Source organism: Cervus canadensis, chromosome 1 (genome assembly GCF_019320065.1).
Source record: "Cervus canadensis isolate Bull #8, Minnesota chromosome 1, ASM1932006v1, whole genome shotgun sequence".
Taxonomy (NCBI): domain Eukaryota; kingdom Metazoa; phylum Chordata; class Mammalia; order Artiodactyla; family Cervidae; genus Cervus; species Cervus canadensis.
Window position 1 is genome coordinate 110,892,723 of NC_057386.1, and position 15,049 is coordinate 110,907,771.

The window sequence follows — 15,049 nt, forward strand, 5'->3', positions numbered from 1 at the left end:
CTGAGCTGAGGAGTCGCTGGCAGCCATTTTGCACTAGGAACTCTGGTCTGAAAAGCCGATACAAGGCCTCTGCATGCAGCCCCTGTGAGCAATGAAAACTAGACTAAGCACAGAGGAAAAGGGAAAAAAGGTTAGACTTTATTTCATCACCTGCATTCTATTTTAATTTACCGAGAATTGTTCCTGAGCTTTGCCAGTGACACCAGGGGCTTTGAGGAGAGGAAGCAATGGAAAGTCAGTGTGTAATGGGTACAGAGTTTCAGTTTGGGAAGATGAAAAAGCCCTGGAGATGGATGGTGGTGATGGCTTCCCAACAGTGTGACTGTCACTTAATGCCACTCAACTGCACTCTTAAAAATGGAAAATTTTATGTTAGGCATATTTTACCACAATAGAAAAAAAAATTTAAACAGATACCTAAATATAAGAGCTAAACATAAATCTTGGGACTTCCCTGGCAGTCCAGTGGTTGGGAATTCATCTTCCAATGTCAGCAATATGGGTGTGGTCAGGGAGTTGAGATTCCCACATGCTTTGCAGACAAAAAGCATAAAACAGAAGCAATATTGTTACAAGTTCAATAAAGACTTTAAGAATGGTCCATATAAAAAAAAAGTTGAACATAGAATTACTACCTGCAATTCCACTCTTAAAGGTACACCCAAGAGAGGTAAAAATATGTTTTCACAAAAATTTGTACAAAAAATGTTCATAGAGCATTATTCATAATATCCAAAAAGTGGAAATAACCCGGATGTCCATCAACTGATGAATGGGTAAGCAAAATGTGGTGTATTCATGCAAAAAAATTTTTATTTAGCTATGAAAAGAAATGACATTGATACCAACTACAATATGGATGAGCCTTGTATACATTATGCTAAGTTAATAAAGTGAGTCAAAAGATCACATACTATATGCTTCAATTAATATAAAATATACAGAATAGGAAAATCTATCAAGATAGAAAATAGATTAGTAGTTGCCAGAGGCAGGAGCAGGGATGCAGGAAATGGGGAGTTACTGCTAGAGGGTACAGTGGTTTTTGAGGTGGGGATAATGAACATATTCTGCAATTAGGGACTTGCCTGGTAGGCCAGTGGTTGAGAATCCCGCCTTCCAATGCAGGCAATGCGGGTCCTATCCCTGATGGGAGAACTAAGATTCCATGTTCCTCGGGGCGACTAAGCCCATGCCTTGAACACTACAGAGCCCATGTGCTCTGGCGGCCATGTGTCAAAACTAGAGAAAAGTCTGCCAGCTGCAAGAAGATCCTGCGTGTGCCGAAGCTGAGAACCCAACCCAACCAAACAGAAAATAAGTATTTGTAAACAATATTCTGCAATTAGACAGTGATTGTATAAGATTATACAACCTTGTGAATATACTAATTTTACACCTTAAGAATGGTGAACTTGTATGTGAATTCACATTTTAAGAAGGAGGTGAAACTGCCCAGAGGGGAAACAGAGAAAGTAGACCGTCCCAGGGTTCTACCCAGAATACCACTGGGACTGGGGCAAGGCGCCCCTTCCTACCTCCCTCTCCCACAGTTCCCCTTTCATCTCTCCTTTTTAGGCCATTCCACCTCACCCCACTATATTCCGAACCCCACCCTGGCTTCTTCCCCAGCAACATTCACCCCATGGTGAGGCTCCCTCACCCCCTGGGCCCCCTCTGTACTCACCCAACTGGTTCTGATACGATGGCATTTCGCATTTCCTAGTAACTAGCGTCTGGAAGGAGGGGTCTAGGGTGTGGAGCGGGTGGCCCTGTCTACCCCCTGCGATTGTTTGCTTGTGTCTTGGTTGTTGCCATGGGCCCCTGAGAGCTTGGCAAACTAGGACTTGGAGAAGACGGGTACTGTGGGTGGGGGTTCAGGGGGTTCTTTTTCACCAGGGTCTTTGTTTCGATGTAGGGAAACCTATTCTCCTGGGCTCAGAATACCCTGCAGCCCGAGGTGAGTGGACCCAGGTTTCCTAGCACACGATGATTATTCACTTTTATCGAATACCTCCTACATGCCGGGTACAACATTGAGCCCTTTGGGGGAAGGTGCGCCTGGGCAGTGGCTCCATTACAGGTTTCAGAGTCAGACGGGCTTGGGTTCAAATCCTGGCTTCCCGTTTCCGGGCTATGAGGCTTCAGAAAAGTTTCTTAACCTTAATCTTAATCTCTGGTCTTTCATATCCTTAACTGTAAAGTGAGGATACCCCTACCTGTTTCCAAGCGGTTTGATAAGGATGTAATGTTCTCAGCACAGAAATGGGAGACTGAGAGCTCCAGGCAGGCAGGGACCCGACCCATCGTGTTTACTGTAAACACCTGTTTACATGGTGTTTGCGTCCCCAGCTCTGCCCTCCCAAGACATCCCAGGTGTGCTTTTCACCCGCCCCGCTCCACAGCATGGCTCACGCGGTCCCTTCTACGGGGTCGGGGGGGAGTTGCCCTTTCCTCTACCCCAGTCTCCGCTAATTGACATCCTCCCTTTCTTCAAGGTCTGGCTCAATGCCACCTGTATCCCACTGGGGTGATTTCCGTGCCTGGATCTTCTCCCTGTTTGCGGTGGGGACTCCAGAGCTGAGGCTGAGGGGCGGCCTCCAGTGTGACAACAAAGTGATGAACTGCATGGGCTTCTCTCTGGATAAGATACTAACCTCCTCTCTGCCTCAGTTTGCTTGTCTGTAGGATGGACTTAATGATAGGAGCTACCCAGAAGGGGGCTCTGACGTTTAAATGAGGCGATGCACTTAGTTTGGGGCCTGGCACGTAAAAAGCCTTCAATAAACGCTGTAGATCTGTGCTAATATGGTAGCCATGTGGGGCAACCTATAATAAAATTAATCAAAAGGTAAGTTAATTAAAACTAACCACATGCTGGGAAAGATTGAGGGCAGGAGGAAGAGGAGGTGACAGAGGGTGACATGGTTGTATGGCATCACCAACTCAACGGACATGAGTCTGAGTAAACTCCGAGAGAGAGTGGAAGGACAGGGAAGCCTGGCATGCTGCAGTCCATGGGGTTGGGAAGAGTCAAACACGACTTAGTGATTGAACAGTGACAACAACCACATTTCACATGTGACAACTGGCTACCAGGGATGCCCACTAGGAACCACCCCCAGATACAGAACATTTGCGTTGCTAAAGAAAGTTCCATTGCATAGTGCTGTCAGGCATGATGATGATAATGTGAGTTTGCAGTCTGGGTCACGAAAAGCGCTTAAGGGTATCTCTCATACCCCTCAGCTCCTCATAGCTCCTGGGGGGACCCCCAACTCCTCCTCCTGGCCCTGCCTGCCCCGCCTCTGACGTCCCCAGGGGTAACCAGAGACCCTCCCATCAGGAGGATTAGGGCGAGAAAGGAGACTGGTGAGAACCAAGCAGGATTAGGGGCTAATGAGAGCGCAGTGGAGGAACCCAATCTCCACGTGCTGCCCGCCTGGCGGGAAGTAGGTGTGGGTGGCAGCAGAAAGAGCCTGGAATGTGAAGAGGGGAGGGGCTGGAGGGTGGAGAATTACCTAACTGCTCCAGAGTGTATGCAGCAGACGCCCTGGACGGAGGTAGATGGCCAAAGACGGCTCCCCTTCTCCTGCACCCGATTCTATCAGGGCCCAGAGCAGAGAGATTTCAGCACTCACCCCCCTCAGCTAAATCGGTCCTAAGATAGCCCAGGCAAGGGGACCCGGGGTGTTCTGAGGGTAAGAGAGCCCTGGGAAGAGGGCCTTGGGCTAGCCCAGCCGTTGGGTCCGAGGCTAGACCAGGGGAGAGTTTCAGCCCACGTGGACCCACCTCCCAAGGCCTGGAAGAGGTAGCTGCGTAGCTATACTGTGGTCTCCAGCAGATGCACTCCTGGTTTCCTTACAGACAGTCATGGACAATGTGGCCTCTGCCCTCGGAGCTTCCGACAGCTGGAGGATAAATCTCTTAGAGGTGCACAACCCTGGACAGTCTCCATGTCTCAGTCAAAGGACTGGGGAACCTTCTGGGTTTCCCTCATCACCTGGCAGAGTGGTGGGGCACCCCTCACTGATCAGATGTTTAAAATCCCAAGGAGCACCCATACTGCCTCACGGGCATCAGCGTCCCCCTTCTCCCCCTTGGGACCCAGGGGATGCGGGATCTTGGGCAAGGCCTCTTGTGTCCTCGTGACCTCAGCCATGAGAAGGGAGGTAGGCAGGGCTGGGGGCCCTCAGCCCTTCCCTGTATTGAAGGCACACCCGCCTCCTCTTGAATATGGACACTTGTTGCAAAAAAGCCATGAGCCTCCCACCCCAAAAAAGTGACTGACATATTTACTAGACTAAGTCCCTGACTGCCAGCCGGCAGGGCTGGGTAAGGGTGATCTTAGCAGGGCCGTAGGTGCAGGGTTTCTTCATTAGGGAGAGGGGGAGACCGAGGGCTGGAGAGGAGGGTGCCTGCAGGGAGCACACCCATTGTTTTGTTAGTATTTGCCGAGTATTAGTACTCGGATTAGTACTCTTTCCCCCTGAAGTCCCCCTGTCCCTGGAGAGGCCTGGGAGCACTGAAGGGGTTCTACAGGCACCCAGGCTGGACACCCACACCTTGGGAGGCCAGCCTCATTCCCTCCCAGCCTCCTCTCCCTGGCAGGGGACCTCTGACACACCCTGCTTTCCCCACCTGCTCCCCACCCCACCCCCCAGAACTGTCCAGAGCCAAGCATGGGACCTCAGTTAATCCCAATTATGTAACGTGCAATCCAACGGTTGGCCAAGGAGGAGGCGCCCTGGAGCCACGCCCAGGAGTGGGGGCAAAAGACCTGGCTTGGTCAGGGCCGGAGAGCAGGCTCGGCCTCTGACTGGAGCGGCCCCCGCCCCTCCAGCCTCACCCAGCACCATGAGCGGCCGAGTGGGAGACCTGAGTCCCAAGCAGGCAGAGACCCTGGCCAAGGTGAGCTGAGGAAAGGGGCAAGGGCTGAGGGGCTGAGGGAGCATGGTGGCCGGAACCCTCCCCCTCTGCTGGGCTCAGCACGTCCTTGACACTCTCTGGGCCGTCATGTCACCCGGGGTCAGGTCCTACGGTGCCCGGGGACGTCCGCCCTGTCCAGGGCAGTGGTGGGGGGAACAGCACCGTTTGCAGACGGTGGGGCAGGTGCCAGACCTGGAGAACTTTATCTGACCTGCCACCTCCCCACCTCCCCGTGGGTGGGAGCCAAAGATGCTGAGGCTCTGCCCACAGACTCTGTTCCCATTCACTCCCCGGGACCCTGGGAGATGACCTGTCTGTAAGAGCTAAGAGTCGGGGCCGAGTGTGTATGTCATCCCCACGGTCATTGGGGAAGAGGATGCATAACTGCTAACCATGTTTTCACAGAAAATGGGATGGAAAAAAAGAAGCTTTGGGGGGCTAACGAATGAAAAGAGCAAAGAATACATTCACATCTCAACCCAGCGACCCACCAACCCACCCATCTAGCTTTTCCTTCATTCCTCCTCCCATCCCACCCCACCCAATGATCTATCTCTCCTCTGTCCATTCACGCCCGCATCTCTCCTGTCCATTCATTGGTTTCCTCTTCCTTTTTTCCCACCCATTGATTTATCCACCAATCCTTTCTTCTTTCCATTTACTCACCCATCTAGCCTTCCTTCCATTCACCTTCCCATCCCTCCATCCACCCATCTTCCATCACCGCAGGCCAGACTGCACTGGAGAGAAGGAAAGAAATTGAAAAAAAAAAAGAAATGTATCACCGAGTCTAAGCTCAAGGCTCTGTGTGAACACCTCTTCAACCAGCATCTCTCTTCCCAGTTCCGAGAAAATGTCCAGGACGTGTTGCCCGCCCTGCCCAACCCGGATGACTATTTCCTTCTGCGCTGGCTCCGAGGTGAGGGCAGATGTGGGGGAGGTCAGGGCGAGGGGCAGCAGGAGGGACCTGGTACCAACTGCTCCAGAAGGACCCATGGCTCGCAGGATCCGATCACATCATCTTGCTTCACGTTCAGGTCCTAGAGAGGGGAAGGGACAGGAAAGGAAGTCCCCTCTAAGGCCCCCGGTGCCCTCCATAGCCCCGCCACCTGCTCAGGGCCAGGACAAGATGACTGCAAGGCAGCCTCTTTCGCACCTCACCCCTTCCTTCCATCTTCCCACAGCTCGGAATTTTGACCTTCAGAAATCAGAGGCCATGCTCCGCAAGGTGAGACCTATCCTCCTCTGAAACTTTGGTGAGGGCCTTCGTCGGGGGCAGTTCCCGCCTCCAGGCTCTACCTCCATCCCCCTCCTCCTTCCCCTCCTTACCACTCATCTCCCTTTCAGTACATGGAGTTCCGGAAGACCATGGACATTGACCACATACTTGAATGGCAGCCCCCTGAGGTGAGCCAGCAGCACCCCCCTACGCTCCCAGTCTCTGACAGATGTACCATCCAGCTGCCTCGGCATCACTGGGGACCGTGAGTAGAGGGCAGCAAGCCTGAGAGGCCTGTGAACCCCCGGGAAACTGCAGCCAGATCTCCTGTAATAATTATGAATATCTGCTATTAAGATCCAAGCTTGAGTTAAGACTGTACCTGCATGAACTCATCTAATCCTCACAAATGCCTGAGGTGGATCCAGCTGTACCCATTGTACGCATGAGGACACTGAGGCTCAGCAGTGCTTACGCAGCCACCCGGAGTCCCACAGCCCCTAGGTGGAGCCGGGATTTGAGCTCAAGTCTCCAAACACAGGCTCTTCAGCAGCAGTTAGCTTGCGGCTCTGAGCCCTTACCCCCTGGAGCCTTGCTCAAAGCATCCTGTCTAGGTGGGAAAGAAACTTGGCCCACGGAGGAGTCAGGGAGAACACGCCCAGCGTGGTGCCTTAGTTAAACAACAGTCCTAGTTTCATTTGCGGAGCACAAGCTCTGAGTCAGGCAGGCTGCTATGCCAGTGTGATCTTGAGGACTTTCCCCAACAGAGGAGGGGGGGGAATGGGGCTCAGAGAGGTGGCGTCACTTGTTCAAGGGTGCACAGCAGGGAAGCAGCCGCATCTGTTTTTTGAACCAGGTCTGCTCACCTTTAGTATCCATGTTTTTCATCACTAAGCCCAACCCCTCTCCATGGAAAGGGGCATGGGAGACTTTGGGGGCAGAACTCAGGAGCCCAGAGGCCTCCGGCAGGCCTGGCTGAGTCCCGCCTTTGCCCTGTACCTGCCGTGAGCAAGGCCCTCCCCTGAAAGCCCCGCAGCTTTCTCGCCTAGACAGTAGGGCCGCCCTCCAGGGAAGGGAAGGTGCTTGGACCAGGGTGTGTGCAGGCTCAGACCGACCACGGCAGCCTGGCTTGGGTCTCTATGCTCAGTCGCTCACTTGTGTCTGTCTCTTTGCGACCCCGTGGACTGCAGCCCACCAGGCTCCTCTGTCCATGGGGTTCCCCAGGCAAGAATACTGGAGTGGTTTAGCCATGCCCTCCTCCAGGGGATCTTCCCAGTCCAGGGATCAAACCCGGGTCTCCTGTGTTGCAGGCAGATTCTTTTCCGTCTTTTCCACCAGGGAAGCCCAAGGCGGTCTCTGGGAGGTTGCACATTGCCCAGTTCCATGTGTCTGTCCTCACGCAGGTGATCCAGAAGTACATGCCTGGGGGCCTGTGCGGCTATGACCGAGACGGCTGCCCCGTGTGGTACGACATCATCGGGCCGCTGGACCCCAAGGGCCTGCTCTTCTCGGTCACCAAGCAGGACTTGCTCAAGACCAAGATGAGGGACTGTGAGCGCATCCTGCATGAGTGTGACCTCCAGACGGAGCGGGTGAGGCTGCCCGGGCCCGCGGTCCCAGGGACACACCTGCACCCTCAGCGCCACCGTCAGAGGGCTCTGGGCTCACACCCCAGCTCCGACACTTCCCAGCTGTGCCGCCTTGGAAAGTCACCTCACCCCTCTCTGAGCCTGTCTCCTCACCTCCAAAGCCGACACAATGATAATGGTTGCAGAGATGAAGTTAGATAATATGAGTATGTGGCCGGCACCTGGGGCCTCTCAGCAATGCTAGCCACTATGATCCCCTCTGAGTCTTTGCCCTTGCTCTTCCTTCTGTTGGGATAATCCAACCCCCAGCACACACACGTTCCCCCCCAAACCACCAATGGCTCTGTCCTATCCATCTTTCAAGACTCAGACAGTCACCTTCTCTCCCTCATCTGGGTTAACATGCATCCCCACACCTGTGCTGTCCAGTCGCGGCTCTCAGCTCAGGACCATGGTGACCCCGTTGCTGGTCAGTCTCCCCAACCAGACTGTGAACTCTTTAAGGATAGGAACACTGGATTATTGAGCTATATGACATACTCTCAGTGACTGGCTCAAAACAGGTGTTTAATAAATATTAGCTGGACAAACGGAGGGATGAATGGATAAATGAATGGCCGTATGAAAGGATAGATGGGTGAATTGGTGAGTAAGTGGGTCAATTAACGGATGAGTGGGCAGGCGGGTGGAGGGTGGATGGACGATGATGGGTGATGGACAGTGGATGGACGGGTGGTAAATGCAGTCACTGTTTTGTCCTCTCATTCCTCTGGGGGACAGAGCAGGGAGCTGGGAGAAGCCCTGGGGGTCACATGCTGAGGCACCATCCCCCAGGTTCTGAGCCTGCACCCTGATCCTTGCTCTTGTGCTTGCAGCTGGGGAGGAAGATTGAGACTATTGTGATGATATTCGACTGCGAGGGGCTGGGGCTGAAGCACTTCTGGAAACCCCTGGTAGAAGTGTACCAGGAGGTGAGCAAAAGGCCCCGGGCGCCCCTGCTTGCTTTAACCACCAGCTTGCCCAGCTGTGACCTGGCTGCTCACTCAGAGCCGGGATCTAGTAACAGGTGGCGGCCTTTCCTGGACCCCACCACTGCAGCCCGGGCCCCATCACTGTGTTTCCCGGAGACCACATACTGACCCCACAGGGGCCGGCTTCCAACAAACCCTCCCCTGCCCTGCCACCTCCGCTCTGTGACGCGGGCAAGTCACTCTATCCGTCCACGCTGCGTTGTCCTCACCTACAAAATGGGGGTACTGGTTGTCTGCCCTCCAAAGGGACCTAGCCACACTTCTGTGACTTGAAACATAAACGGCACACACCGCGCTTGGCAAACGTGCGTGTATTCTCACTCCGTCGTGACCGACTCCCTGTGACCCCATGGACTATAGCCCGCCAGGCTCCTCAGTTCTTGGGATTCTCTAGACAAGAATACTGGAATGGGTTGCCATTTCCTACTCCAGGGGACCTCCTCCACCCAGGGATCGAGCCTGCATCCCCTGCATCTGCTGCATAGGCAGACAAATTCTTTACCGCTGTACCTCCTGTGAAGCCCCAGTAGTGAACATTCAATGAACAGTAGCCATCATTATTACTGTACTACTGTTGCTATAAGGTTTGTTCTAAAGATGGTTAATATTATGTAATTATTATAAGAGTGTGCTCACAACGGTCTGTGGAAAGGTTTCCTCCAGGACCATGGAAGTGATGGAAAGAGGGGAAACCCTCCGCAGCCTTCTGAAGGCTGCAAAGGACGGGGGTAGGAGAAGAGGAGGTGTGGGCTCTGACGGGGTCTTTCTTGGTTCCGCAGTTCTTCGGCCTCCTTGAAGAGAATTACCCAGAGACCCTGAAGTTCATGCTCATCGTGAAAGGTGTGTGGCACGTGACTGCACCCTCTGTGCTCCAGCCCCTTATCTGAACTCTGAGGACAGTAATAGTGCCTTCTTTCCTGGAAGCAGACAGGCAGGTTGGTTGCTTGGCTGCATGCAAATCAGAGTGCCTGGAACAGAGTAAGTGCTCCATAAACAGCAAATTCTATGGTTGGTTTTCCTGCAAAAGGCAGCTCCAACCCCAGCTTGTCCAGGAATCCCCCCTCACCTCGCCTACCCACGTCTGTCTCTCCCTCCTCAAACTGCCTCTGCCATTGGCAGCCCGTGCAGCCCAGTCTGGCCTTTGCTGCCTACTGCCTTCTGAGCCTGCAGTTATCTTTATGTATTCATCCTGCTGTCCTTGAGTTGTCTACTCCTTGAAGGCAAAGCCTTTGATTCTTCACTTCTCTTGTATCCCTCACAGGCCTAGGGCCAGGTGGGAACTCAATAGTATTTGGGTACTTGTTGTTTGGGTGGGTGGATTGATGGAAAGATGGCTGTATGTTGATGGTTGACTGGTTGATTCTTTGCTTGGTTTGTTGTCTGTTTAACCAGCCAGTTGGTTAGCTGACTAGTTGACTGTCTGGTGGTTGATTGCATATCTGATTGGCTGATTGGATAGTTGTTAGTTTGGAAGATTGAGTGAGTGACTAGTTAGCATTTTGCTTGGCTATGAGGGTGAGTGTCTAGTTGGCAGACTGGTTAGTTGGTTTGACTGGATTGTGGATGGTGGACTGCTGGTTGGTTATTTGAATGGTTGACTGACTAGAAAAGGCAGTTGGTTGGGCAGTTAGCTGGTTGTTTAACTGACTGATTGGTTTTCTGCTTGACTGATATGTCAGTTGGTTTGGTAGGGTTTGGTTACTTGGTAGGGTGGCTAGTTGATTGGTAGGCTGGTTGATGGGTTGGTGAGTATTGGTTGGCTGTCTGTTGGCTGGTCTGCTGGCTGTTTGGTACACTGGATAATGGGATGGTTGGGTAGTTGGCTGCTTGTTGTCTTCGTTGGTTGGATGGTTTATCAGGTGCAGGGCATTGAGATTTGCCAAGGTAATTCATGATTCCTCCATGCTGTTGACTCTGACTGTTATGGAGAGAGTGGCCTGATGGAATTATTTTTTCCCCATTATACTTGCTTATGTCTCTCCAGCTACAAAACTGTTCCCTGTGGGATACAACCTCATGAAGCCCTTCTTGAGTGAGGACACTCGCAGGAAAATTGTAGTGTTGGGAAGTAAGTAGTTCCAGCTCCATCCCCTGAACTCTATTCATGAACTTCGGAGTAAGTTGGCCCCTCACCCCCATCCAGAGGTCCACACATCACCTAGAGTCAGAGGCTCCTCCCTCTCAAAGGTGTAGCGGGTCTTACACTATGGAGTCTGTCCAGTTACCTCTGTCTTACTCCCCGCCATACCTCTTTGATGACAAGGCCTCCACAGCTTCCTCCTTATCAGTTTCAGTTTGGTTGCTGGTCAACCTCTGGGCTACGGGCCGTTTCTTTATATTAACCTTCCATGGCCATGTAGGGGGGATAACTTGGATTGGTTATAGGAGTGGGGCCACGTGACACCTGAGAATCCAGAACACAGAGCTTTGCACAGGGCATGAAGAACAGTAATGGGCTTTATGATTGTGATGATGAAGCAGCAGAGAGGGGGAGGTCCTTTCAAAGACCCCGGGCTGCCCCTCTTCCACCCAGAGGTCTGACTTGGGTGGGCCATTTGCACATTGCAAGGCCCCCAACATCGTCCTTGACCTCATTGGGGTTTAAAGTCTCCTTAAGGCAATTAGACAACATTAATCTTGACTACTCATCACTGGGAGACCATCAAAAATGGGCAAACCAATCAGCCAGGGAAAACATGTTTCCATAGCAACACAACGCTGGAAGACTCTTCTACAACCCAAGGCCTGAAAGGCTGGGGGATCAGCCCTGGCAGCCCAGCTCCTGTAGGGCTTCCCCCACCCACCAAACTCAGGCCCTCCTGGTAGGAATAGGGGGTGCTGACAGGACCCCTCCATACTAAATAGTCACCCTTCAACCCCTCCGCCCACAGGCAACTGGAAGGAAGGATTGCTAAAACTCATTAGTCCTGAGCAACTGCCTGCCCAGTTTGGGGGGACCCTGACTGACCCAGATGGGAACCCCAAATGTTTAACCAAGGTATGAAGAGCCCCAGAACAGGGGAGGGTAGAGGAGTCAAGCTGGGTTCCTTTCTCATCTACTCATTCATTCCACCAGTGTCTACGGAGAGACACCTGTGAGCCAGTATTGAGTGAGTCCCAGCCCTGCCCTAACAGAGTTCTCGGCAGCTGTTCAGACAAATGAGAAATGGGAGAATTTTGACCCAGAGGGATGAGCTGGGAGAGGAATTTCCCGGAAGAGGCCCTGACTGAGGCTGGTGGGACACAGAAGTCTTCCTGAGGGGTGGAGAAGGACAAGATGAGCAGAATACTTCCAGAAGCTAGGGAAACGTCTTGGACAGGAGACGCAGCCTGAATGATGCAATGGCTGGGAGCGGGGAGCGAGCCCATCCTGCTCTGTGTCCACAGATCAACTACGGCGGGGAGATCCCCAAGTCCATGTACGTGCGGGACCAGGTGAAGACTCAGTACGAGCACTCGGCGCAGATCAGCCGCGGCTCCTCCCACCAGGTGGAATACGAGATCCTGTTCCCAGGCTGTGTCCTCAGGTGGGCCTCAGGCCACCGCCCACACCCCAGCTGGACCCTCGCCCCTCGGGCATCTCTCAGACTCGGCAGCAACCCGTGCTTCTTCCCCTCCCCCCAACACAGGTGGCAGTTCGTGTCAGATGGGGGTGACATCGGCTTTGGGGTTTTCCTGAAGACCAAGATGGGGGAGCGGCAGCGGGCCGCAGAGATGACAGAGGTGCTGGCCAGCCAGCGCTACAACGCCCACATGGTGCCCGAGGACGGGAGCCTCACCTGCCCGGAAGCCGGCGTCTGTAAGTCTGCCCTGGTCGGGCCCCAGCTCTGGAAGGATGGAGCCACCTGTGCCACGGTTTAGAGGAAGACACGGAGAGGCTGTGACCCCCTCTCCCAGGGACATGCAGCCTAGATCAGTGCCATTCATCCACAGAGTCATTCATTCCGTCCACACTCAAGCGCACCCTCGGTGTGCAGGGAGCCAGAGACAGACAGGCCTTGAAGGGGTTGAGAGCGTCGCAGGTCACAGGCAAGAGACAGTAGGGGAGATGACTTTCCCCAGGAGGAAACTGAGGCTCTGAGAAGTAAATCAACTTGTCCAGAGTCACACAGCTGAATGTGGCACCGAGTTGTAGCTCAGCCTGGTGGTAGCAGCATAATCCTGGGCAAAAGTCCTGAAAGTCTTACCAACCTGGAGCCTTGGTTTGCTCACCTGTGGAGCAGAGGTCACAACTCCTACCTCTCAGGGTGCTTGCAGGGAGGCAGGAGGCATGTGCAGGCCTAGCCCAGCACCCCACTTCATCCAAGGGGGCTGGTAGGCCTCTGACATTCCCAGCTGCCCCCCGAGGACACCCCATCATGTGACTGTCCACGTGTGGAGACAATGGGATGCAGTGGCCATTGTTCTTGTTGCCAGTTGGTGCAACTAAAGCCAGGCTGGGCACGTGCCAGGGGGAGGTCAGGGTCTGTTTACAGGCCCTGCTCAGGAGGGGCAGTTCCCATGGGGAAGAGAACAAGAGTGGGGGGAGCTTGGCCCCGCTTGGCAAACACAAGAGGTGGGAACACGACCTGTTCTCCCCCATGGCTGGGGCAGGGCGCGGGGAGGATGGAGTCGGGCCCAACTACCCATCTTTCAATCTGTCCCCCCAGACGTCCTGCGCTTTGACAACACCTATAGCTTTGTCCACGCCAAGAAGGTCAGCTTCACAGTGGAGGTGCTGCTCCCGGATGAGGGCATGCAGAAATACGACAAAGAGCTCACCCCTGTCTAGGCAGCTCCCTCACTTCCCAGAGACCCTGACCCTTTGCTTTCTGTCTCTATATCCTTCTCCCCACCTCCCTCCAAAAGTTGCTCAGTAGTCCTTTTGACTCTGACATTAGTCAGAAGAGAAAGGGCTGCCTTGGGGAAAACACATGTGCTGTGGTCAGATCAGGAAAAATATGGGAGGCACAACTTCAGAGGATGTTGAGGTTGCAGAAGAGGAAGAAGCAAGGGTAGAAACAAGAGGTGGATGTTCCTGCAACCCGAGAAATAGAAAAATGAATCTCCTAGCCTTTGTTCTCACTTCTGAGGCATTTGTGAGCTTGAATTTCTTCCCCACGGGTTATCAGCAACTTGGGTCAGAGATGTATCTAAATTCTTTTTACTTCTACCTCTTATATAAGTAAATGCTCAACTAATGTGAAGTTGAATGGAGGTAGGGAACAAATGGGTGTGCAAGATAAAAAGAAGTCTACAAGGGGAGATTTCAGCACCTCGGACAGGGGCTGTGGCGGGGGATGGTCTCTCCTGAGACTCACGTGACCCAGCCCCCAGATTTCTGGCAGTGGCTGCCCCCTGGGGTAGGTAGGAGCTGTCTATAGAAGGCTTTGTCTGGCTCAAGACACACAGCTTTCCCAACCCCTCACCTTGGAACCTTACCCTTACCACCTCCCCTTGGAACTCACAGCTTATGTTTCAAGAAATTAAAGGCACTTCCTTAAAAGCAAAGGAAGTCACATCTGGCTCTAGCTGCTGCCCGGCAACAATAAAAAAAAAATCACAGCCGTCATTCAGTGAGTTCTCTCGGTGTACCATAGACGGTGCCAAGTGCTTTATGAGTTTAGCTCATTTCACTCTCACGCCTGCCCTGGGGTTACATATCACAGTCACATATGCAGAAGGAAACTAAGGCTGAGAGGTGAAGTCACTCTTCCAACACTACACAGCATCCAGGACTCAGGTGTTTGTTTTTTTTAACTCCAAAGACATTGCTCTTAATTGCTGCATAATACCACCACCTAAGACTCTGCTTTTACAGAGAAGAAGGAATATCTTAGATTGTCCAGCGGAAACATCTTGGATGTCACCCTCTCCAATCCCAGTTTGTGGGCAGAAGAGGATTATGCCCGTTGAGCAGTTGGAACAATGGAGACCCCCAATGCTGATTAAGCAGGTCGTCCAAGGAAACTCACAGCAGAGCAGGCAGGGCTTGTGCTTCAAAGCCCAGCATCCAGTCCACTGCTCACACGGCCGCTGAGAAGTGGCCTCTTGCCCCCCACCATGACCCTGGGTGACGCGGGGAGACACCACGGCCCCAGGAGCTTCCTGCTCCGGAAGCCTCTGCCCCATGGAGCTTCCTGCTTGAGCCCCAGGTCCTGATACATGTCTTGACAGGAGGAGAGGAGTTCCACAGAGAACATGGGTGGGTGGGGACCGAAGGACTTGAGGTTCCTTGGGAATGAGCTAAGAGCCCAGCCTGCCGGGGCAAGCCCCGCCATGGGCAGAAGAGGCCTGAGTCC

The 15,049-nt window shown here is 53.2% G+C and overlaps 1 protein-coding gene across 1 annotated transcript; it reads left to right on the plus strand.

The window, feature by feature from the left end:
* Positions 1-4,776: 4,776 nt before the first annotated feature.
* Positions 4,777-14,258, plus strand: LOC122420970 (SEC14-like protein 3). Its single transcript, XM_043436624.1, has 12 exons — positions 4,777-4,911; positions 5,773-5,848; positions 6,114-6,157; positions 6,277-6,336; positions 7,552-7,740; positions 8,613-8,708; positions 9,548-9,608; positions 10,753-10,836; positions 11,660-11,766; positions 12,156-12,295; positions 12,398-12,567; positions 13,418-14,258. The coding sequence occupies exons 1-12, from the start codon at positions 4,858-4,860 to the stop codon at positions 13,537-13,539; spliced, it is 1,203 nt and encodes a 400-aa protein (XP_043292559.1). The 5' UTR covers positions 4,777-4,857; the 3' UTR covers positions 13,540-14,258.
* Positions 14,259-15,049: the final 791 nt, after the last annotated feature.